The 24,801-nt window shown below is 41.4% G+C and overlaps 1 protein-coding gene across 1 annotated transcript in view; it reads left to right on the top strand.

Moving 5' to 3' along the window:
• The window catches only part of LOC122814218 (pleckstrin homology domain interacting protein), a 2,625,611-nt gene that overhangs the window by 1,593,768 nt on the left and 1,007,042 nt on the right, over positions 1 to 24,801 (top strand). The window contains 1 exon segment of the mRNA XM_044086823.1: positions 14,524 to 14,631. Within this exon segment, the coding sequence (XP_043942758.1) occupies positions 14,524 to 14,631 (108 nt within the window).

Genomic DNA, 24,801 nt, shown 5'->3' with positions numbered 1-24,801 from the left:
CCCCCCCCCGTAAAATCAAATCCCTAAACCATAATATCTGTAATACAGGTCCAGACAATATGGATATGCATCTTCCTAATGTCTCTGTAGCCAGCTTGGTATATGTGGACATCCTGAGACACTGCAGCAACTTATAGAAACTAACCTGGTATGCGAGAGATGTACATAAATAACCTCATTGAACAATAAAATCTTGCATACTAACAAGGTTGTCACAAACGCACAATCTACATACTACACACACAATGCTCACCACACATGTAAACTTTACCCTGAGGCACTTAAAAGAAACCTTCCCAAACCTCAAAGACCTCCTAAACCATTAAACAGCTGCACATGTCCTCAGCAGCCACTAAAGCACATATGAAAACCCCCTAACTCCACATGTAAGCATATACCCAATGGTCCCAAAAGAACAAAGCCCATAAGGCAGGCAAACACTTTACCTAATACTCGGATCTTAGGGGATTCTATTGTACGACACACACATGCCCCTATCACCAAGCTGGACAATGAGAAGATGACAGTTACTTACGTATTTGCAACTAGGATCCATAATACCATGCATACACTCAAGGCACTGCATTACATGCACTAACATGTTTCTGGCATAGTCCATGTGGGTGTAAATGACCTGAGGTGTACCTCCGTGGACTGTGTGAAAAAGAGACAATGAATCTCTCTGAATATGTGTTGCAGACAGGTATGTGGCAGACAGGTACGTGGCTTGCACTGAGCAGCATTCTACCTTCACCTAGGATGATGCCACAGCATGAACAGGATATGACTGTTTTTAACAATTGGCTTTGTTTGTGGTGGTGTCACTGCAGGGGGGATCCGATATCTTTCAACATGGGAGGATATGTTTAACAGACCATGTTACTTTGCCAAGGATGGACTGCACCTGTCCCCTCTGGGTTTTTGGATATTTTCTGAAATGTTATCCGTCCCCTTTGAGCCTTTTTAGGCATTGTCAAAATGACAAAACTACCAAAATAGAAAAAAAAAATCAAGGCAACCTTAAGGTGCTACTGCTCAATGGTAGGAGCCTAAACAAGAAGCTCTGCACCCTACAAACTGTCCTCACTCTAGAGAATGTAGATATCTGTGTTGTTACTGAGACTTGGTTTAAAGCTACATAAAATACTCAAGCAATGCAAGGTTACAGTGCCTTCCACACATTAGACCAACAACAACACAGACAAGGGTTAAAGGTGGAGGTTTCTATATTTATTTTCGCAACAAGCACAACTCTAGGTTAGTTAAACAAGTTGATGTCCTAGAAACTTGCATATCCTGGTCTCCGTGGATATGGTTCCGTACCATGTCATGACCAGCTACAGGTCACCCTCAATGACCAGCAAAGCTCACAGCTTGTACTTTGACCTACTGGAGGCATTCAGCATCCAACCAAATGCCTTATTCATGGGAGACTTTAACCTCTAATGTCCTTCCATATCACTGTTGCAGTATTCTTTACATAGGAGATCTCCTGCCAAGGATAGCCCAACATCCAGCCAGTATACCAAAGCCTTTAGTTCTTATAGGTGTTGTACGTCACATGTATGCTCCCCGAGCAAGGAGTAGGAGCATAAAGGTGACATATGGACACACACAAACAACTTCTTTGCTGCCAGTCCAAGCACCATTGTTAAACATCGGTCTGAATGCCCTTCTGCTGTGCTGGTTACTAGGTGGTGTTTTCAGATAAGTGCTCTTTTGTTTTTTTTTTTTTCATTCTTTTATTTGTTGTGGTTGTATTTGTGTCATCCAGAAAGAGAAATGTCAGTGTGAGATACAGATTCCCCATAATGTCCGTCACAACCAGTGTCTCTTCTGTTTGGATGCTTCCCATGATCATATGCAGTGCTCTGTCTGCCAGGTGTTTGTGTCTAAGAGCATATGTAGTTGTCTCTCCTCCTTGTCCATAGATCTGGAGAACCAATGTCTGAAGTTGATGTTTCAGGGTTTTGTAGCAGATTCCATCCATCCCAAGGGCCTGAGGTCTGCTAAGACGAAGGCCAGAAAAGTTAGGTCTGATCAAGCTGCTGTCCAGTCTCCCTCGACATCTCTCACAAGGCTGGTGAAAGCCTGGAGGACCATCTGGAATTTGCTGCAGATTCCTCTACTGTGACGCAGGTGGAGGTGTGCATAGATCTGGCTTCTCGCAAATTCTCTGAGGGTTTTCAAACATCTGTACCTGAGGTTGAGGGGGAACCTTGGTTCATTATTTCTGAAGGACTGTGGGGGGATTCCTCAGTTCTTAGTTCAGGAGGGGATTACTACGACCATTTTTGAATTTCACCAGGGGTCTGACATCTGAGGGTGTTTTGTGCAGATGATCCACCGACAAAGAAGCCAAAAACAAAGCACATTTCCTCTGTTGTTAAGGCTCTGGAACATAAATGACAGAATTTCACTTAGGTTATTTAATGCTTTGGCCTTGAAGCCTCCTTAAGGGTCTCTGTGCCTGCTCCTCCCTGGTCTCTCACTCCACTTAAGAAGCCCATGCAGTTGAATCCCTAGACTAAGGACCTGGACTTGGGTGAAGAATCTTTGGCTTACTCTTCCCAAACTCCTTTCCCTTTGGACTACAATTCAGAGGAAGAGGATTGTTTGCAAGTCCAGATTCACCTCAAGGGTAACTCTCTTTTGGGGATACCATTGCCCATATGATGAATTATTTTAAGTGGGATTGCAGTCAAGTTTCTGAGATTAAAAAAAGATATTAAAAGCTCATATAGACAGTCTCCTGAGCCATCAGCAGCATCTTTGGACCCTAACTCTCAGCCCCCTGCACAGAAGAAGCCAGATAGATTGTATAAAATGCCTGAAGAATGTAAATTCCCTTACAAATGCCCTTCTGCTGACCTTTCTGTAGTGTCAGTCTCTTCTGACACACGTCCAAATTATTGCCCTTTACCAAACTGTTGCCTTCTGATATGACTAGTAGGGCTATGGAAATTCTGGCAAAAAAGTTTACACTACTGACATTTTATCCTTTACAACTATCAACTACCAGACTCGTATGACCAGGTATGTTTTGGCCCTTCTTTCTCAGGTTTCTAAGGTGGTTTCTGACTTTCCTGGCTCTGAGAGGAATGCGTTGGTCCTTTCACTGCTGGGCTCTACTTCTCAAGTTGCCCACCACTCAGTCAAATGTAGCTATGATGTAACTGAGGCCTGTTCCAGGGCTGCTGCATGTGGTTCAGATATGAGACATTATTCTTGAATTCGTCTGCAGGTTTTGCCTGATGTTAAGGCCAAACTTTTAGATGCTCCTCTGGATAATAAAAATCATTTGGATCTGCTTCACCTGAACTGTTCATGTCACTCCAGGACAATGGTAAAGAATTGCAGGAGTTGAAACATATTTTTGTTTCTACTGTTACCATATTTCAGAGAAATTATCCCTTTAAGTCTGCTACTGTTCATAGGCAATCTCGAAGGGTTCTAGATGTGTGCTTCCTGCTAAGAATACTCTGACTCCTGTCTCCCAGAAACTTCCTTTGTAGGATAAACCAGGTTCTGTTTGACAGTTCCTCCTGCCCTCGGTCAGGTTCCCTTGTCCATCAGTCTGTCCCGGTCTCTTCCATATTGGCTTCGGATAACTTGAGATTCTTGGGTTCTGGTCTTTATTCATCAGGGATACTTCAGGGATACTTCAGGGTTTGGAAGTCCCTTCCTTCCTTCCTTTTTAGGCATTCGTCAACTTCATCGGGAACAGCTGGTTCTTCATTCCCCTTTGGCTTAGGGCACCATTCAGGCAATGCCTCCTGCCCAGATGGGAAGGAATTTTACTCTAGGATGTTTCTTGTCCCATAAAAGGAAGACACTTTGAGACCAATTCTGGATCTTTCCCAACTGAACAACTTTCTCAAGGTTTCCTCCTTTTTGGTTGTTAACTCTGCAAACATTGTTCCCTCTTACTTTACCGCAAGCATTTCTGGTCTCTCTGGATCTCAAGGATGCATGCTTTCACATCCCTAGTCATCCTCTCTTTAGGAAGTTTTTACATTTCTCTGTTTCTTCCTTGCATTGTCAATTCTCTGCTTTGCTCTTGGCCTCTCTACTGCCCTAGGTGTATTCACCAAATGCCTTGCTCCTGTCATTGCTTTTTGCACAGTTCGAGGAGTTCACATCTTTCCCTGTCTAGACAATCTGCTGATTCAGGCTTCTTCCCCAACATTCTGCTGTAGTATCTCAAGATTACCACCTCCCAGTTAGAGTTTGGGGTTCACCATACACCTCCAGAAATCAGTTCTGATTCCTTCCCAGGATCATATTGTCTTTGGCTGCAGGCTTCAGATGGTTCCCATGCTGGTATCCCTTCCAGCCCCCAAGGCTCTGTCTCCAATTTCCTTCTTTCAAGCCCTTCTTTCTATGGTGCCTGTCTCCACCAGGGAATTTCACAAGGTTCTCTGGTTCATGGCTTCCACCATTCCCATGCTCCCTCTTGCCAGGCTGCATATTAGAAATCTGCAGTCGTACCTAAACTCAAAACAGCTCCAACATTGCCACCCCCCTGGACTTCCCTTTCTCAAGCTCGAGCTTCAGTGGTGAATTCATCAGCTTTCTCTCAACCCAGGGCTTCCTTTTCAAGCTCCAGTTCCAACTCAGGAGCTCTTTACAGACACCTCAGATGGGAGGAGGGATGCCTCCTGTGGCCCCCTCAAGGTTCAGGATCTCTGGCCTCCTCATCCGAGGTTAGACTACATCAGTATAAAGGAGATGAGGGGTCTACTTTTGTCTCTTCAGGGTTTTCATTCCCTTGTTCATCACCTGCCCCTCGGAGTTTTCACAGACAATACCACGGTGATGTGGTAAATCAACATGTAAGAGGGGCACAAGGTCCTGTCTTCTTTTCGGACAAGCCCTTCAGGTCTGAGATCTAGTGGCTAGATTCAATGAGGAGGTACCTCTAAGGATGCCGCTCTATCCTTAGACAAGAACACGTCCGCAGAGGCTATTTCGGCATCAGTGTTCGATGCCGGGGGGGGGGGGTCCTGCGTTTTCTGAGGAACCGTCTGAGCCCTCCGAGCCCTTGCAATCTGCGATTTCTAGACAGACATCCAGTGGCCCTTTAAAAGAAAAGAGGAAACATGTTTCTCCCTCTACAGAAAGCATGCCTGATTGGCAGGCTTTTAGTCAAAGCCTTTTCAGTGCCTATATGGCACTGATGCCTACCACTGCTTTTACTGGTTCCATCCCTCATCCTCTCCTGTGCCCTAGGACTCAGCCTACTGACACAGTTACTAGGGAAGAGGAAATTCTTTCAGATTCCTCTGAGGAATTACTTTCTTACAACTGACAACTATCCACCCCTTGGGATATGGATCCCCAGAAGAAGTCAGTGGACCCTGACTCCCCAGCTGAAGATTTGACCTTTAGTCAGACAATCAGCAGGATGAAGGATCACTTTAAATGTGAATCCTCAGAATGACTAAGTTACAAAAGAGGTACTATGACCTCATTCAGTTGGAAAACCCCAGCCCATCTGCTGTTCCTCCTCTCCTGCCTGCCTTTTTACATGCCTTTTCTTCTGCATCTCTGAACCCTGACTCCCAACCTCCTACCCCACGCAGACCAGACAGTCTTTATAAGGTGCCTGACACTGCTAAGTATCTGCTGAAGTGACCACCTGCTGATCCTGCCAGTATTATCAGTCGCTACGGATAAAGCTTCCAAACTCCTACCTACTACCACCATTCTCCCAGCTGACAAAGAAGGGAAGACAATGGAAAGGTTGGGCAAAAAAATATATACTTGGCTACCTTGGCCTTCAGAGCTACAAACTAACAGACCCACATGGCCAAGTATACCTTGTCCCTCTTAGAATCTGCCACCAAACACCTGGCAGATATTCTAGACTCCCCTGCCAAAGCATCACTGTTCTCTCTCCTGGCTGTCTCTTCCCAGGTAACCAGACACACTGTAAAGTGCAGTTACGATGCTGCTGAATCCTCAACCAGGTCAGCAGCATCAGCATCTGCCTTACGCAGATACTCTTGGCTTCATCTACAACCGCTGCCTGATGATTTCAGGGCAAAGCTTATTGATGCTCCCTTGGATAATGCTGCACTTTTTGGTTCTAAGGTGGCAGACCTTTTCAAATCCCTGCAACAAAAAGGAAAAGAAATGGAGGACCTGAAACATTCACTGGTTTCACCTCTCCCTATCTTTCACAGAAACTATCCAGCCAAAACCCAATTTATTAGGAAGCACTCCTGCCCTGCTCCTCCTTCAAGGCCTCATAAGCCCACTAGGAAACAACCCCCTCCAGCTCGAGCATCCCCCCTCCCTCTAGCCAGAGGACTCCCTTTAAAGTCAGGGCAGGAAACATCTAACTACCTGCCACCCTTGCCTCATCCTCCTCCTGTACCACTGTCTGCTCGCCTCTCTCACTGTCTCCCTGTTTAGACCCTTCTCACCTCAGAAAAGTGGGTCCTGAACATACTTCAAAACGGTTACTTTATATCCTGGATCTCTCTTCCCATAGTGTGAGGCATACCTCGACCACCTGCTCAGCAACTGCACCTCTTGCAACCGGTAGTCCAGACCCTGTTAGATCAGGGCACCATAGAGACAGTCCCCTCTACTGCAAAAGGAAGATAATTCTACTCAAGGCTCTTCCTGGTCTCCAGGAAGGACGGTCCCTGGAGACCCATTCTAGACCTCTTCTATCTCAACCTTTTTCTAAAAGTCCCAAACTTCAGAATGCTAACTCTGCCAGGTCTTTTCCCTGTCATTATTCCACAAGGATTCCTGACTACTTCAGATATAAAGGATGCTTACCTCCACATCCCAATCAAACCCTCCCACAGGAAATACTTAAGATTCTTCGTGGGTTCTACTCACTTGCAATTCTCTGCCTTGCCCTTTGGACTCTCTACCGCACCCAGAGTCTTCACCAAATGCCTGGCACCTGTGGTGGCTTACTGCAGGACAAAGGGAATGCAGATATTCCCCTGCCTGGACGAAATGCTGATCCAGGCTGCCAGCCAAGAAACCCTCCAAGGGCACATCCAGTTTGTGATGAACCCTCCTTCAATCACTGAGATTTCAGATAAACCTACCAAAATCCCATCTTCAACCAACACAAGACATTGTATTCCTCGGATGCAGGTTCCGCTCAGATCTCATGGAGGCATACTTATCCTCACAAAAAGTAAGTGCCTTGACAGAACATCTTCTCCTGGTCCTTCACTCCACAGAGCTGACTGCAAGGCAGTAACTCAAACTTCTGGGCTACATGGCAGCCACCATACCCATGCTTCCTTTGGCAAGATTGCACATGAGAAAGCAACAGTGGTGCCTTCGGTCAATCTGGAAGCAACACATCCAGCCTCTGGAACACATTGTGCCTCTTCTTCCCTGCCTAAAAAACAAAATACTATGGTGGTTGGTTCGGGTAAATCACAACCCAGGCCTCCCTCTCCAGCCACCTCAACCCACTCAGGTAATGCACACAGATGCCTCAGACCTGGGGTGGGGAGCCACAACCTGCCACCGACAGGTGCAGGGTCTGTGGCGACATCACTTCAAATCAGAACACATCAGTGCCAGAGAGATGAGGGCAATCCTTCTAGCCCTCCAGGCATTTCTCCCTTTCTTCCAACAGGGGCCATTTCTGGTATACACAGACAGTACCACTGTACTATGATATATCAACAAGCAGGGAGGGACCAAGTCATACCTGCTCTGAAGACTAGCCCTTTTGGTCTGGGAATTGGCCACCTCACAGGGAATCACCCTACAGGCAACTTACATTCCCTCTTCTCCACAACAAACCGGCATATTATTTGAGCAGAACCAGCACAAACAACCGGAAGTGGATGCTTCACAGAGATGTCTTCCTGGATCTGGTCCACAGGTGGGGTATACCTCAAATAGACCTGTTTGCCTCCACCATCAACGGGCAACTTCCTGGCTTTTGCACCAGGACACCAGAACCACAGGCACTGGCAACAGATGCCTTCTCAATTTCCTGGAAGGGAAATATATATATATATATATATATGCATTCCCCCCCTTCCCACTCATTCAGAAGGTCCTGCTAAAAATTCAGCAGGACAACCCAAAAAAATCTTGCTGGTGACTCTCTACTGGCCCAGACAGCGCTGGTTCCCCTTACTCCTACACATGTCAAAGGGCAATCACCACAAGTTAACCCCCCCAGAGTGGACATTCTCACACACAAGGGGTCACTAATCCATCCACAGTGGCAGCTTCTGCACCTAACCCTGTAGCTGATAGGATTCTGATCCCATTTAGACATTTTTTTACAATGAGGACATGCTCTGTGTCCTGCAGGAGGCAAGGAAACCGAATACAAGAAAATCATATCTCTCAAAGTGGAAAAGATTCACTATGTGGTGTCATAAAAGACCGCTGGACCTGCTTCTCAGTGAACACCCTGTAGTGCTGTGTCCTATTTGTGTGAGCTACTACAGACTGGATTGGATTATTCATCCATCAAAGCCCATCTGTCTGCTTTTTCCACATGTCTGTCTCTGGACCCCCCCCCCCCCCCCATTAGCATCCAGACTTCCTTCCAAACTCTTCCTGAAGGGGGTACTTCACCTTAGGCCCCCTGGGAAACCTGCTCCCCCTTCTTGGAACCTTAACTACATGCTTCAGAAGCTTATGCTCCCGCCCTTTGAGCCAGCTGATAGTTTCATTAAAGCATTTAACTTGGAAAACTGTTCTGTCAGTGGCCCTAACTTCAGCCAGAAGAGTGTCTGAACTCCAAGCCCTTATGCCTATTCCTCCCTTCCTCGTTTTTCACAAGGGCAGGGTTACCCTCAGGACAAACCTGTCCTTTATGCCCAAGGTAATCAGTGACCTGTCCCTCAATCAAGCCATACACTTAACTGTCTTTTTCCCAAACCCGCAAGGGGACAGTGAGAGAGTGCTTTATTCTCTGGATGTACACAGGCAAATCAGATTCTACCTGCACAGCACCAAGTCTGTCAGATAGGCTGACCAACTTTTTGTATCCTTTCACCCCAGAGCCCTGGGGAAGGCAGTGACTAAGCAGACTATTTCTACTTGGATCTCCAAGGCCATCACTTTCGGCTACCAATTCCGTGGTAAGTTTCTGCAGGGTACAATTAAAGCTCATTCCACCAGAGCAATGGCCTCTTCAGGAGCCTTCTTCAAGAGCCTGGATACCTCTACTATCCTGGAAGCTGCTACTTGGTCTTTGGTCCACACTTTCACCAAACACTACAAACCTGACCACATCTCCAGATCCAGTGCAGGGTTCACCGGGGCTATCCTTCATGGATTTTTGGAGTCTACCTCTAGACCACCACCCCGATCTCTGTGAGCTTTGGCACTCATCCATATGCAGAATACTGCAACATGGGAATAGGAGGACATAGAAAAGTTATGTAAAATCTTACCATAACCATAGGTCCTTCTCTCCCATGTTACCATATTCCTTCCCTACCTATTTCTCCTCCTGTCAGTTAATGACTTCCCTTTGTGGTCAGTGACTTGACCCTTAATCAGACTTTTCATCTTCATTCCTTTTTTTCCTTCTCTGCAATATGCTATAGTTAGAAGGTTCTTCACACCTTGGATTTGCATAGATAGCATAGATATTATTTGGATACGACTAATGTTATTCACAAATCTGAGCAGCCTTTCATCCCAGGACTTTGGGTTTGGCTGTCTCTAAGCCAACCATCTTCTCCTGGATTTCTAAGGCCATTTCTTTTTGTTACTCTTTTCATAATAAATGTCTTTTCTTGTTGGTGAAGGCACATTTCACTAGGGAAGTTGCCTCCTCTGGTGCTTTTTTCAGGGGTCTGGAAACTTAACTCCATCCTTGAGGCTACTACTTGGTCCTCTGTTCATACTTTCACTAAGCATTACAAGTTGGATGTTATTTTCAGGGCCAGGGCAGGCTTTGCTGGGGTTATCCTGCATGGGTTTGAAGAGAATTCTTCTGGGCCTTCCTCCTTCCAGTCTTCATTTCAGCTGTTGTACTCTCCCTTAAGTAAAGAGTACTGCAACACTGATGTGTAAGGACATAGTACAGTTGTATAAAATCTTACCATGTTAGTAGATGTCCTTCTCTTCACTTAAGCAGTATTGACCCCATCCTTCCTACCCCCTCTGTTCTGGCTCTTGTCCTGTACTTTTTTTTGCCTCCTGACAGAGGGGGCTTGTGTTGTTCTTTTTTCTCCATCTGGATAAACAGGTTATCCTTGTCCCTTAGGGCATTCTGTTACTCCTGGGACTTTTTCAGTTTGGAGTGTGTGCATCTGCACTTCACCTTTATGCCATATGCCTTACGTGGGGAGCATATGTGTAACGTACGGCACCTATAAGAACTAAAGGCTTTGGTATACTGGTTGGACCTTGGGCTGTCCTTGGTAGGAGATCCCTTAAGTAAAGAATACTGCAACAATGAAAAGAAGGACATCTACTGTTATGGTAAGATTTTACACAACTGTACTGGGAAATGTACACTTTCTCTAACTCACAGACGCAATGTTTCCTGGATTTGGCAACAAGAAGTACCCTAGACCAGATTGTGCACACACCAACCAGGAGCTCAAATATACTAGACGTGTTAACCCCCCACCCCAACCCCATGCGCTGTTAAATCCTCATTGGTAAGGTTGGATCACAAAGCGGTCTCCCTCGAAATAAAAATCAGCCTGGAAAACCCAACTTACAGTTGAGAACTATTCTAAAGCAAATGCATCCTGTTAAGTGGCAGATTGTCAAAATTTAAGGTTCCCGCAAACCGTGAAAACACAGCTGCCTTTGCAGAATTGTTCACAGAAACCCTGTACAAACATGTAAATGGCTGCACTGAGGCTGTAGTACCTACCAGAAGAAAACCCAAATCTAACCTAAGTAGGGTATATAACAAAAGAAAAAAGTCCTGGCCAAAATCAGGAGGAACAACTCTGAGGAAAAAGTTCTCTGATTCAGCTAAACAAGAAACTAAGAGGTCTTGTAAGGTCCATCAAGTCTAATTATGAGGTCAGAATAGCATCTCAGTCACAAAACCTTCCTCAGCTATGTTAGAAATCTTAAAAGTAGCACACAGCACTTTGTAGAACTGGTGGTAAGTGGCACAACCTTCACTGACCAGGGTGACATAGCAAGTCTTCAAATTTTACTCCCCATTACCCCCTGTGAAATCTCTTCTGGCATAATCCCGCAACTATTAACAAGGGAGTAGGTCCTGACTGCAGTCACTCAGGCCAAAAACACTGCTTCATCAAGCCCAGACAGTATCCCCAGTTACTTCCTGAATAGCTTCAAACATGACCTAGCAGGATCACTCAAGGCACTGTTCAACTACAGTCTCAAAACAGGTTATGTTCCATGTTAATGGAGGGCCACAACGATCATCTCTCTCCACAAGAGTCAACCGTCAGCCAAACCCAGGAACTACAGACCCATCAGCCTGACAAGTCTAATATGCAAAGCCATGGAACAAATTATCATGAAGATGATCAACAAGGACATTGGCAACCTATTGACACTGGACCCACCCCAGTTTGACTTTGTCAAAGGAAGGCTTTGTCTACTCAGCCTTGTAGGCTTCTGTGAGAGGGTTACCAAAGCTATGGATGAGGGAAAAACCCAGAAGCTTGAACAGCATGAACGGTCATTGTGTAGGATTGCAGTACAGTGGGACTAAGGTTTTGCTCCTTTCCCCAAGGAAGAAAATCAACTCTTGCACAAATGTACTTTACTTATGAAATCTGTTTTATAATACACCATTCTTGCTGCTTAGTAGCACCCCAGTTGTGGTCCTTCAGGTCCTAAGAATTCGAGATGCAGTTCATTTAGATCACTGTTATAGTAGTGCTTATTACTGAGATTTTGCCACTAGGTGTCCCCATACATCCAGTCTGACTTCTAGAGCTCAGAATACCTCCCCTCCCCAGTTGGATATACAGCCATTTTTATGTCAGCATGCTTTAATTTAAAGTAGCTCCACCCTACTCCCTCTCATGGCTTTCTTATCACAAATTGTTGCAGATGCCTCAAAACTCTTTGAACTGAAAATAGTGCACCTCCATCTTCAATTACATGGTTAGCTGACTTCAGAGCTGGGGAAACCAATTATTTTCCCTTTAGTTTGCTGTTGTATTACTTGGATTTCTTGCTTATTTCCTTGATAAGATGTTAGCCTTACATCTGGACTCAAAAAGAGTAGATGCATCTGTTGTAGACAGATTCCTCAGAGATATTTCCACAGTCGTTCTGTTTTTGTGTGTCTTCCAGAAGTGTGACATCTGCCACGGATTTGCCACTAAACCCTTTGCAGTATGAGAGTTCCTTGCAGGACTGCCTTGGGTGGAAAAGGCTTGAGGCCATAACTAGTTCTACTATGGTGTCTGCTAAATGTTTCTTCCCTCCAACCTCCCCCTACAGAAAAGAAAAAAGACAGAAAGGGGAAGCTGGTCACACATGACTGGTGTTCAGCATTCCTGAGCAGTCTGAAAGTGTTGATCACAGTGAAATGTTTTCTATCCCCTGGACTGAATATCTAATTTTCCCCAAGCTGGTAGTGATGCCCTACTGTAGGCTACCACATTAACAGAACCAGTCCAATCCACAACATGGTTCTTCCTCAGATATCAGACACTGGGTGCGTGCAGAAGAGGCCTAGATTTTTTCATAGTGGGATAGTGGGAGCCTCACAGTTATGGTTTAAAGAGGAAGCCAGGGGCCTTAGTGTGAAAGTATGATCTTCCTGCTGAGAGGACAAGACTTCAGAGTGGACATTTCCCCTTAAAGAAGACCCCATAAAAGTAAACTTGTCATTTCCCTGCTGACAGCCAGATGCCCAATTTGCAGGCACCTGGTCCCTCTTCCCATTTCACAGGTTCTCCCTGAGCAGTGGTTCATGATAAGGTTTACTGTTTTGAGGGGTTTCTGTCATGTGACCAGTTCCACACCTCATCTTGTAGTGCAGGGATGCAGTTGATTGATGTCTTAAAACTTCACTTATTTTTCAGGATGATTTAGATTTGATTTCCTTCCCTATATAGCTCTGGGACCCTTTCCTGGGCCTGGTCAAGAATAGTCCTTTATGGTGGGGGGAGCAAGAACTGGCTCCTAGTATCTGTCCAGAGATCTTTCTTCTGGACCCTGACAGCTTTTTGGTTGGAAACTGAATGAGGTGAGTCGAGTGATGTGCCAGGGGAGCCTTTGGTTTGGTTTTAAGTGAATAAAGTTCTGTTTGTGGATGGAGAGCAGTACCTTGTACCACCATGGACTGCCTGTTCCAGGTGTTCTTGTTTTTCTGGAGGCCTGTTGACAGAATTCACTTTCCCCTTTTGATTCCCAGGCAGTCTTGTCTCAGTGGTTTCTCATGATAGAATGACGTCCAGCTTCAGATAGTCTAGGTTTTTTTCCCCTTTATCAAAATCCATCTCCTTTGGTGGACTTGAACTTCATGCTTGATAGAATACCTGTCTGCTGGTAAGCCTGTTGGCCTGGTAGTGTGAAAATTCATTCATGAGCTGACTTCCCTTCTTGGTGTCTTCCTCTTTGTAGGAACCATGCTGCTCCAAACGTGCAGGAAAGGGTTTAAGAGATCCCTCTTTCAGATAATCTTTGACTATTAACTAATCCTTTCTTCTACTGGTTTCCCTTTTGAGAGGGTGGTGAATGGAGTAGTTAGAAGGCCCACCTCACTCCCTGGAAACAATACATCTTCTTTGGGAAATTAGATGCCAAAGGCACATGTGTTAATGGCTGGCTGATCAGCGGTTCATTTATATTTTTACAGGAAACTACTATTCTCTCCTTGGAGGGGTTGGTATGTGTGTCACTTGTCATTGAGTGGTTCTGTCTGCTTGCTGTGGCTGCAGTTATGCCCACTTCTGTTTAACAGTATCTGCTAGGTCACTGCTTTCTTTAGAGCTTGTGATACATCTTTTCCAAGTGCTGTAATCATATCTGGAACTCTTGGGTTGTGTGTCTTCTGGCTAGTATGAGCATGTTGCCTTCCCTCTGCCCTGATGGCTTACTGGTTGGGGTTCAGTCCATCCATGGAGCCCATCAGGGAGGTCCTCGGTGTTACTTAAACTGATACTGTAAGAATGCTGTTAGATTTATGAAAACAGCCTTCGTGTTTCTGGGAATAACTGCCCACTATTCCCATGTAAGTGTAAATAATCATTCAGGCTATCCTTAGCTTTTGGACAAGCATATACTAATATTTTGTTAAAAATGGTGTGCAAAATAGTCATTATTCGAAGGTTTTGGAGTGTGATTTGGTGGTGACTTGGCAGGTGCAGGGGGTGAGCTGTAAGACAAATAAGTTTCTGTAAAAGAAAAAATTGTTCATCAGTTAGAGACCCCCTTACAAAACGCATTCTTCTGAAGTGTCTACATTTGTCACGCAGCTTATTATAGCTTCAGTGCATGTTTTTAGTTTCCACTTCGATTTCAGATAAATGACTTCTTATTGTTTATTACTACATGTTTTTGAAATTGTGATGATGATTTTGCGAAATGCATTTCTTTTGTTTCCAGGTTTACTATTTTCGACAAGGCCATGAAGCATATGTTGAAATGGCTAAGAAAAACAAAATATACAGCATAAACCCCAAAAAGCAACCATGGCACAAAATGGAATTAAGGGTAAATTTATTTTTCTTTTCCGTTGGTATTCTTCATAATAAAATTGTTATGCATGTTTTAAAGTGGAAGCGCTTGCAAGATTAGGATTTGTACTTTCATTATTGACTGTAGTCTTTGTAAATTCAGTCTAAAATAACTCAAACTTGATCACTACAAAAAAAAAGAAGAAAATAAATACTTGCTGGGGATACATTTTGAACAGACTCTGATTCCAGTTATAAGTAGGACACTGGGCTCATGCTTCTGTCAAGAAGGAAACAGTCTTCCCAAATCCATATAAAGAAACATGTCCAGTCTTGACTCATTTTGTTGTGTTGCTTCCTTCTGCTTCTAAGGGCAGTTTATCCCATTTCCTGGTCGTGTACAGGTAATGACAACATTTTTATTATATATATATATATATAATATAGGCTTCTAAGGGCTCTTAAGCCATTAACCTAGTGATCTCTTATGAACCTAAAAACTTCTAAATGTGTGTGTGTGTGTATATATATATATATATATATATATATATATGTATATATATATATATATATAAAAACAAACACACACACACACACACACACACACACACAGTGGATATAAAAATTGTACACACCCCTGTTAAAATGCCAGGTTTTTGGGATATAAAAAAATTAGACCACAGTAAATCATTTCAAAACTTTTCCCACCTTTAATGTGACCTATAACCTGTTCAATTCAGTTGAAAAACAAATCTGTTAGGGGAAAAAATCTAAAAAAAATAAAAAAACGTACAATACGCTGGTTGCATAACGTGTGCACACCTTTAAACTAATACTTTGTTGAAGCACCTTTTAATTTAATGAAGCATTCAGTCTTCTTGGGTAGGAGTCTGTCAGCGTGGCACATCTTTACTTGGCAATATTTGCCCACTCTTCCATGCAAAAGCACTCCAAATCTGTCAAGATTGTGAGGGCATCTCTTGTGCACAAAAAAGACAAAAATGTACCATTCACGGTAAAACCAAGGCAGTCCACAGTCTCATAAACTTGAAGATAGCTCGTATAATGAAATCAAAACACTGAAGGTGTATAAAAAAGCAAATATGCTTTAATTAATATATGCAGCAATGACGGTTAGCGCTTTCACCAAAAATGGCTTCATCAGACCTTAAGACATTTTACAAATGAATCAATTTAAATAGTAAATAAATCATGACATCACATCCTGCATAACATCACTTATTCAATTGCAAGACAAAATATTATATATACATATATATATATATATATATATATATATATATATATATATATATATATATAAAACAAGCATGTCAAAATAACACCTAATAAAACTCAATTAATAAGAAACTAACATTAGTAAAAAAAAACTCCATTAATGAAAAAGTAAAACAAAATAAAATACTTAATATATCCTTAGCCTCCTTTTTCGCAGGGCTGGTTTTATAGATAGTTTCCCATTTAACCCTGGCTTCCGATCATCCCTGAACCTAACGATCCATTTCATCTCATAATTTTCAGTATCTCCCCTGATATCACCACCCTGTGCTGCTGAATATCTCATTAGTCCCATTTCACCTGTTCTAGGTTGGAGGCAACCCACTTAAGAAGAAATCTTCTTGCACACCTGGGCATGCCCTTAAGCTTGCACAGTCTTGGACTTCCAAGATGGCTGCACATTGAGTAACAGCTTATTTCTAGTTTTCCCAGTGTCAAAACAGAAACTCAGCAGAGAAGGCCAGTAGACTTGTGTTTATGGATAAATTTAAGTAACTGGTTAGTAAGTGCACTGCCTGGATGCCAAGAATAAAGAAATACGGAAGGCCTGGAAAAAATCTCCGCTACAAAAAGTGGGGGAGGAAACACTGACTGGGGAAAGTTAAGCAGCTGTTCAGCAAAAAGCAATGCAACCTTCAGACATGACTTCCAATAACTTGCAGGAAGATAAGACAACTGCATGTAGACCTGGTTAAAATAAACAAAACACTGATGGTGTATATCAACATAAACAACAAAAGGCTGGAAAAATGGAAGAAGTGTTAAACAGATATTCAGATGAGGTGATAAAACTGCAAAAATCAGAGGATGAAATAAAGAAAAACCTGGCTTAATATGAGATTGCTCAGGAAGAGATGTTTCAAAAAAATAATAGAATTAGAGGACAGAGCACTTAGGGGAAATCCTGAAATTTGCAGCTATACATGAAAAGCAGGAAGGAACAGACTGCATTAATTTTCTGAAAGCACAAATAAGCAGCTGGACTGGTATTCCACAGCAGGAGTTGTTAGTTGAAAGGGCACATCATGTTTGTGCTCCAAACCTGGTTATAAGAAGGCAACCTAGACCTTTAATAGTAAATATGCAATCCTACCAGCAGAAGGAATTGTTTCTGACAAAATTATGGGAGTAGGACAAAGTACTAAAAGTGGAGACAGCAGAGTGTTTCTAGAGAATGATTACTCGTATACCAGACAGAAGAAGAACAAATTTATTCAGCTTTTCTGTGAATGTCGAGATACAGGTGTGAGATTTAGACTGCTGTACCCAGCATTTTTTGATGAAATACATGCTAAGGAGGAAATACAAAAGTTTGGTCAACAAAAAGTAAACTGTGAAACAGAAGGAGATTCTGTTTCTTGTTTTTCTGGTAATAAAGACCACAGAGGCTGTACCAGTGAAATCTTTTCAAATTTTTTTATGGAAAATGTTGGAGAGAGGGAAGGGAGCATGAGAGTTGACTAGAAGAATCGAGAGTATGTTGGAAATGAAGTAGAGACAGGATTTTGGAGATGAACAGTGGTAAAACCAGTAACTTACTATGGGATTTACAATGCAATAGTTATATTTGTGAAATATGACAGAGCAAGAAAATCTGGAACTATTGGACTTTCAGAATTTGTTGAACTTTTGAGGGACTGTAAAGCATATTCCCTACTTCTTGTCATTACTGTTTGGAAAAGTGCTTTGGGGAAGGGAAGAGGAAGTGAGAAAGTTAACTAAGTACCAATTTTATGGCATGTGGTTTTCTTTACATGCTATAAAGTTTTTTCAGCTATTTTTAAGTGTAATTGAGATTGTAAACAGATGCTGCTGGGTTTTTTTTCTTTTCTTTCTCCCTTCTCTCTGTCTTGTTTAGTTTTAAAAAATGTAGGCACTGCAGTGTGTAATTGAGATTGTAAACAGATTCTGCTGGGTTTTTTTTCTTTTCTTTCTCCCTTCTCTCTGTCTTGTTTAGTTTTAAAAAATGTAGGCACTGCAGTGTATATAAAAAAAGTCTGGTTAAAAAGCATGATACAAGAAAAGTTAATGTGCTTGTTCCCATTCTTGCATGAGAAAATGACTGGATTAAAGACTTTAGATTGGTTTATTAACAAGTTTTAAGAGAGAGAGCAAGTAAATGAAAAAGAACATTGAATATTATGAGGCTTTTTTCTAGCAAATACATTTATGCTCAGTAACAATTCTGCAGCTGGTCTTCATGTTTCCATGGAAACAGTCTGATAAAGAGAAATTGGCTGCCTGGTCCTCATGTCTCCATGGAGACAATCTGATAAGGATAAACTGGTTACAGTCTGGTAGAAAGTGATTGGCTGAGGAATAAAACGAGAGAAATTGGCTAGGAGATTTGTTCTCTTAAGGCATTCAGGGGTTTTCCCAAAGTAGATAATTTTCTCTGAAAGCATTCAGGGGCTTTCCCAAGGTAGGTAACCTTCTCTGAAATCATTCAGGGTAAACTATAAAGTAAGACAAAACCATTTAGTGCTTAGCAGAAGCATAGGCTGTGCCATGTGTCTTAGCATGGATGACCTTTCTTTTAGGTTAACTCAAGTCTGTCAGTGTGGCTGTTAGTTTGGGACTTTTGTTTCTGTTAGTAGGGTAAAACTTCAATATTTGAAGGTGTACATAAATTTGTGTTTTTTGGGGGGGGGGTATGAGGGTGTTTGTTTCTTTGTTTGAGGCTTTTCAGTAAAACAAAAGGTTTTATAAGATGTGACAAGAAAACACTGTATAAAAGTTCAACCTCCCAATCTTTGCATGTAACAAAAAAAGTGTTGTACATAAAAGGTAGGAATATTTTTTTAATGCAGTCATGCTTTCTTTAATGTCTTTAAATGTAAATGGCTTCACAGATAAATGCAAACAAGAAAGAGTAGTGATCTATATTACAACTTTAGAGTGCAAATAGCTACAGGAGACACACTTAGAAAGAACTGAACATGTGAATTTGGTAAGGAAATGTTTTCAGGATGGTTACTCAGTGGAATACATGGGACAAAGGAAAAGAGGATACTTATTACTTGCAAGAGGAGCTCCAATAGTGATAGAAGAAGATAAAAAAAGATAATGGCATATTTGTAGTGCTAAGGGACTACTGGGGATTACATGTATTTTATAGTCCACCTAAAACTGGTATAACGGAGCTTAAGAAAATTCTGGGAGAAATAATCAGTTTTTCAGCAATTAATATTACTTATAGGGGGAACTGGAATTTGATTTGCAGCAGTGAAAACGTGTCGGGGGGGGGCAGAAGGAAAAATATAACAAAGGAGGGTAGATTTTTGAAGAGATTTATGAAAATATTTGGCATGGAAGATGTGAATTCAGCGGTAGGAGTTTGGAGTAAATTTATATATTCCCCAATATATAAAAACTGGGCTATGCTAGACAGACTTTACGTTTCACAGGAACATGTGCATTTAATTGAAGGTCTTGATACCCACCCAATAACTATTTCAGATCATGCACCAATAATAGCTAAAATAAAAACACAGGATAATGAAATAAAAATGAGGCATTGGCGCTTTCCCACCTATCTGTTGAAAAGAGAGGAATTTAAGGAATGGGTAGTGGAGATTATTTAGGAGCTGTTAGAGAAGATAGAAATTTCTTCTCAAAATATAGCTAGGGAGTGGGATAAAATTAAGGTGGAGTTTCAAAATAGGGTGGAAATAAAAGAAAGAGAGCTATGGTTAAGAAGTAACAGTTATTTAGAGAGACTGACAAATGTTAAAGTATTGCAGAACAGGATGAATTTCATATAACAAGAGGAGGATCAATTGCAGAATGCTATGCAGAAATTAAGAGATTACCTGGTAATATGCACAAGCTTAGAAAGATTGCTGTTAAGCAGCTGTTTTTTGATAATGAAACTAGAATGCAAATACTTTTAGCACAGTGACTCCGGCAACAGAAAGTAGAAAGGGCTGTTGCCAAACTTATGGAGCCTGTAACAAAGAAGGTAATAAGAGATCCTTTAGAGGTATTAGAAATATTTCTGAAATTCTATGAGAGTCTCTATAAAGCAGGTAAATATGAAAATCAAGAAAAGATACAAATGGAAATGTTAATGGAAGACTTAAATATGCCAAGATTAGAGGTAGATGAGGCTCAATTACTAACAGGATAGGAGGAGATGAGATAAAAAATTGTCATGTATAACCAATCTACAAGAAAGTCCCCAGGAATAGATGGTATTCCTGTGGAAGTTTGGAAGCTAGGAAGACTGAGAATCTGGAAGGTTTTGTTTAACAGTATCTTAAGAGAAGTACCACCACTGTACTGGAAAAAGCAGTGATAGCTGTAATACCCAAAGAGGGTAAGGATCAATCAGATCCAGCTTCATACAGGCCCACTTCAATATTAAACCATGATTATAAAGAGTTCATGTTTATAATGGTTAAAACAATGGCAAAAGAAATGCCAAAACTGACAGATATACGGATGGCACAGTGATGCAGCTGTTGTGCTGTTGCCTCACAGCAAGAGGTGCTGTTGTTCGATTCTCTGCTGAGGTGCCTTCTGTGTGGAGTCTGCATGTCCTCGCTGCGCTCATGTGGGTTTCTTCCGGGTGCTCCGGTTTCCACCCACGTTACAAAGACATGCGTCTAGAGTGTTTCTCCCCAGGCCTCCACTGAAAATTGGCTACATTCCAAGTCGGACTTTCCCGGTAAACAAAAAAAAAAAAATCTTTAAAAATGTGTTTTTTGTGGAGGGGAGGCAAACATTTGACATCCTTAGCAGAACATTGATGATCCTGAGGGACGCAGAATGTAAGTTGTTGGTGGGTCTCGATGCAGAGAAAGCATTTGGCAGAGTAAGCTGGGACTGTATGAGCAGGGCAATGGAAGCATTTGCATTTCCCGAAAAAATTATAAGGTTAAGAGATTTTATGAGTGATCGGAGGTGAAAATTAAGTGAATGAGGTCCTCTCTGATAATTTCTGCTTGGGCAGAGGAACCAGGCAGGGGTGTACTCTTTCCCCGGCATTATTTGCATTATATTTAGAACCATTGGCAAAGAAAAAAGGGACTCAGAATTTCAAGGATATAATTGGTATAGTAGTCAAGAAAAGCTGTCTTTATTTGCAGATGATATTTTGTACCAGACAAAAAACAGAAAAAGACATTACAGTGTTGTGGAACATTTTGAGACAGTTTCAGATCCTCTCGGGATACAAAATTAAAGAAGCTAAAACAAAGGCAGTAGCGGGAAATTATGTACCCACACATAAACTGCTTAAGGAATACCCATATTTATGGGGACATGGCGAAATGAAGTATTTAGATGGGGACATGATGAAATGAAGTATTTAGGAGTATGGGTTAACATTCTAGTGTGGCAGCTAAGGATATGTGGGGAGAGACTAAAGAAATCACAAAAACTGAGAAAATGGAAGCTTTGTTATGGATAGTAAGATACAAGCAGTTAAAATGTTTAGTCTCTTCAGTCTTGTACACGGGTCAGGCTTTTTTATCAACCAGAGGAGAAGTTGTGTGTAGCAATTAATAAAGAGCTGATGGACTTTATCTGGGAGGGGAAGACAGCAAGAGTGAAATGGGATAAGCTGATTCTTCCAGTATAACAGGGCAGACTGGGATTACCCACTTTGAAGGGGTATTGCAGAGCCTCCTATACATAGCACAAGCAGAAACCTGTAATTCAAAGTGGAAAGGGATGTTGATGAAACATGGGGAAAACTCAAGAAGCAAGGAGAGAGTGGGATCTTGGATGCAGGCCTTTAAGGAGAATAACAATCATGCAGAATACTGTATCCATAAAGTAGCAGAAAGTATTCTAAGACGTAAACCAACACTGGAGTGGAGAAAGGAGATTCTACCAGTAAGGATGACTACAATTAGGGATGCAGACAGTCTAGAGGGTGCCAGAATTGAAGAAAACTGGCAAAGGAGGAACCAAGGTATTGGGAACAAATAACTAGACAGGGAAAAATAATAGAATGGGAAGACGCCAATAATTTGTTTAGACTGCTGGTTAGAGATTGCCTTCCCTATCAGGGATTGATATCAGAGTATAGGCAGAGAGAGAGAAATAGGGGGGTCCTAAATGAAAGACTATCACTAGTAGAATTTTTTAATAAAATCTAGAACAGAAGCTGCCATTAGAAATGGAATAATTAGCAGAGCATATAAAATGTTGCATGGTAACTGTAAATATCAGTCAGAGGAGGTTAGAAAGGATTGGAAGGGAGATTGGATAAGTAATTCACAAAGAAACGATGGGAGGATATTTGTATGTCTCCCAAATGAGCAACAAAATCCAGAAGGTTTAGAATTTTTGCCTGGAAATGTTTACATAGATGTTTTTATACCCCAAGTAGACTCCGGAGAATTTTTCCTCAGGCAGACAGTAAATGTTAGAGGTGTGAAGGGGGAGAAAGAGGTAATTGGGAACATATTTTCTGGGAGTGTGGTGAGTTGGCTGACTTAAGGATTTCCTGCGGGATGCACTGTCAGATATGTTGGGTAAGCAGATTGGTCTGATGAGGGAGATGATTTTTCTGAGCTGGGATACAGAATCGTAATTGCCTAGACATTGTAAGGCTTTGCTGTGTCTAATAATGGTGGCTGCCAAAAAAGTAATTACTAGAAAATGGAAATTATAATCTATACCAACTATACTGGAAGTAGTGAATATAGTAACAGAGATAAAACAACTGGAAGTGAGATCTTAGAAAAGGGTTGGAGCAAACTGCATAGGAGAAAAATGGAAATTGTGGGAACAATACATACAGTGGAAGAATGAGGTCTAAAATGTGGCAGAACTTAAATGAGCTATGTAATGTCTGAGTGAGAAAGATTGGGTAGATTATAACTGATGTATAATGTTTGCAACTGGGAGTGTGTCAGTATGGGTTGTGATGTAAAGTACTTGCGACTAGGATTGTGTTGGTGGTGTTTGTTTTCAGTTATATAAATGTATGATTGCCTGTGTAGTAAGTGATTGTTGACTAAAGATGTTTCTTGTTTAAAAACGTCAGTAATTGAATAATTTATGTAATATTGCTTATGTTATATGATATATAGCAATATATGTGAAGTATAGTGTCTTGTTATGTTACTATAGTTTAATTACTTCTATACGAGTGTAAATTTGCCCGTGTCACAAGTGATAATTCAGTAAAGGTGTTTGGGGAAAAAAAAGCTTACACAGTCTTGTCCCTGCTGGTGCTGTTAAGTTACCAATAAGGCTTATGCTATCATTCCAGTATTCACAGCCATCACTGCAGTCTAGGGCTACATTTATTTTGCTGGGGAGAGGGATCAGTTCTTAAAATGTGCCTCAACTTATAAATCTGCCTCAAGGGTTTGCTGGATTGTATGAGTGGACACTTTTTGGCATTGTGATGGAGTTTGCCAGTGTTCTTGAAGAATAAGCTCCTATCATGGATCAGTCTCTTTCAACTAAACTCTTGGGGCAAACCTAGACTGCATTGCTTAGAGGGATGTCGGAAGCTGCACCAGTATTAAGGTGGATGACTTCTCTCCAGTTCCGAACCTTGGCAACTTCAGTTAAGATATCTGATACTCCCATTTCTGGATGATCATCTTACAAGGGATCATTTCTTTGCTACTGATCTATGCCTAGAAGGTATTGCAGGGCGCATTGAACTCAAAGCGTATTATTTTTCCTGGGCTCATTTAGTAGACTCTTCTGATTAACTCTGGGTGAAAGGTATAAGACAGTAATTTATAAATGAGTAGACTGTAGATTTTAAGGATCTTGGAGTTTTAAGTTCTTACTGGACAAGGTGGACATGATGGTCATTAAATAATATGGAGGTGTGTGTGTGTGTGTGTGTGTGTGTGTGTATATATATATATATATATATATATATATATATATATATATATATATATATATATATATATATAAATATATATGTATATATATTTTTTGTTTTTAATGTTTTGATTACTTGTATGTATATGGTTGTTGATATTCACATATATTTGAGTTAAGTAGGATTGAGGGTATTCTAAATAGTATAAATGGATAAATTATTGATACATTCATTTTATACATAACTAGGTATATATTTTATGGATACTCATACATATACTAATTGTGAAGTATCTTTATTAATATGTTTGCATATCTCTGTGATTGTATGCATTTTTATTATTTTTTAATCATTATACAGACATATAATATATGGAATATTTTATTTGGACTATAAATAATTTCAAGCACATAGTTTTTATGATATCATTATTGTATTTGATTTTTAATTTTTGTTAGTAGGTTGTAATATGTGCATAGGAGATTTATATATAATGAAAGTGCACGTCATTATTTGTTTTGCTTTGTTGCATTTTAAATTGAGTGCTTTGCCAGCAGATTCTATGATGGAAGTTCTGGGTAGTGATGCACAATTGTCACAATTGTTTGCAGCAGGCCTTGATTATTCTTAATTAATGATTAAGTGAACATGATGATGGTATTTAAACACTGAGAGTTGAATGATAAAGTGAAACCTGAGGAAGCGTGCTATGTTAGCACGTGAAAGCGCTTATTCAAATAAAGTCTGGATTTTATGTACACACGTGTGTGTGTGTGTGTATGTGTGTTCACCATTCAGGAAAGTGAGTACAAAAGATAGTAGTGACAATTGTCTGGGTGACAATCCCACATAATGGGCCACATCTGCTAGGCATTTGTAGATTTTATAACCATACGTTCAGTGATATAATGAAAGCGAAGCTCAGACAGGTGGCAGTGATATACTTGGCTCCATCATGCAGGTTGAAGCCCTTAGCAACTCTGGCATTAGTGAGAATAGGCAGAAAGGGGAAGAGTGAATATTTATACTCCACTGTCCTCCTATCGCATGGGAGTTGGGGAATTTTGTGTGCTCTCTGGGAACATACTTGGTGGTGTGATCTCC

Source organism: Protopterus annectens, chromosome 1.part1 (genome assembly GCF_019279795.1).
Source record: "Protopterus annectens isolate FY-2018-M chromosome 1.part1, PAN1.0, whole genome shotgun sequence".
NCBI lineage: Eukaryota > Metazoa > Chordata > Ceratodontiformes > Protopteridae > Protopterus > Protopterus annectens.
The sequence above is the reverse complement of the archived record's forward strand: the minus strand, read 5'-3'. Positions and strand labels throughout refer to the sequence as shown.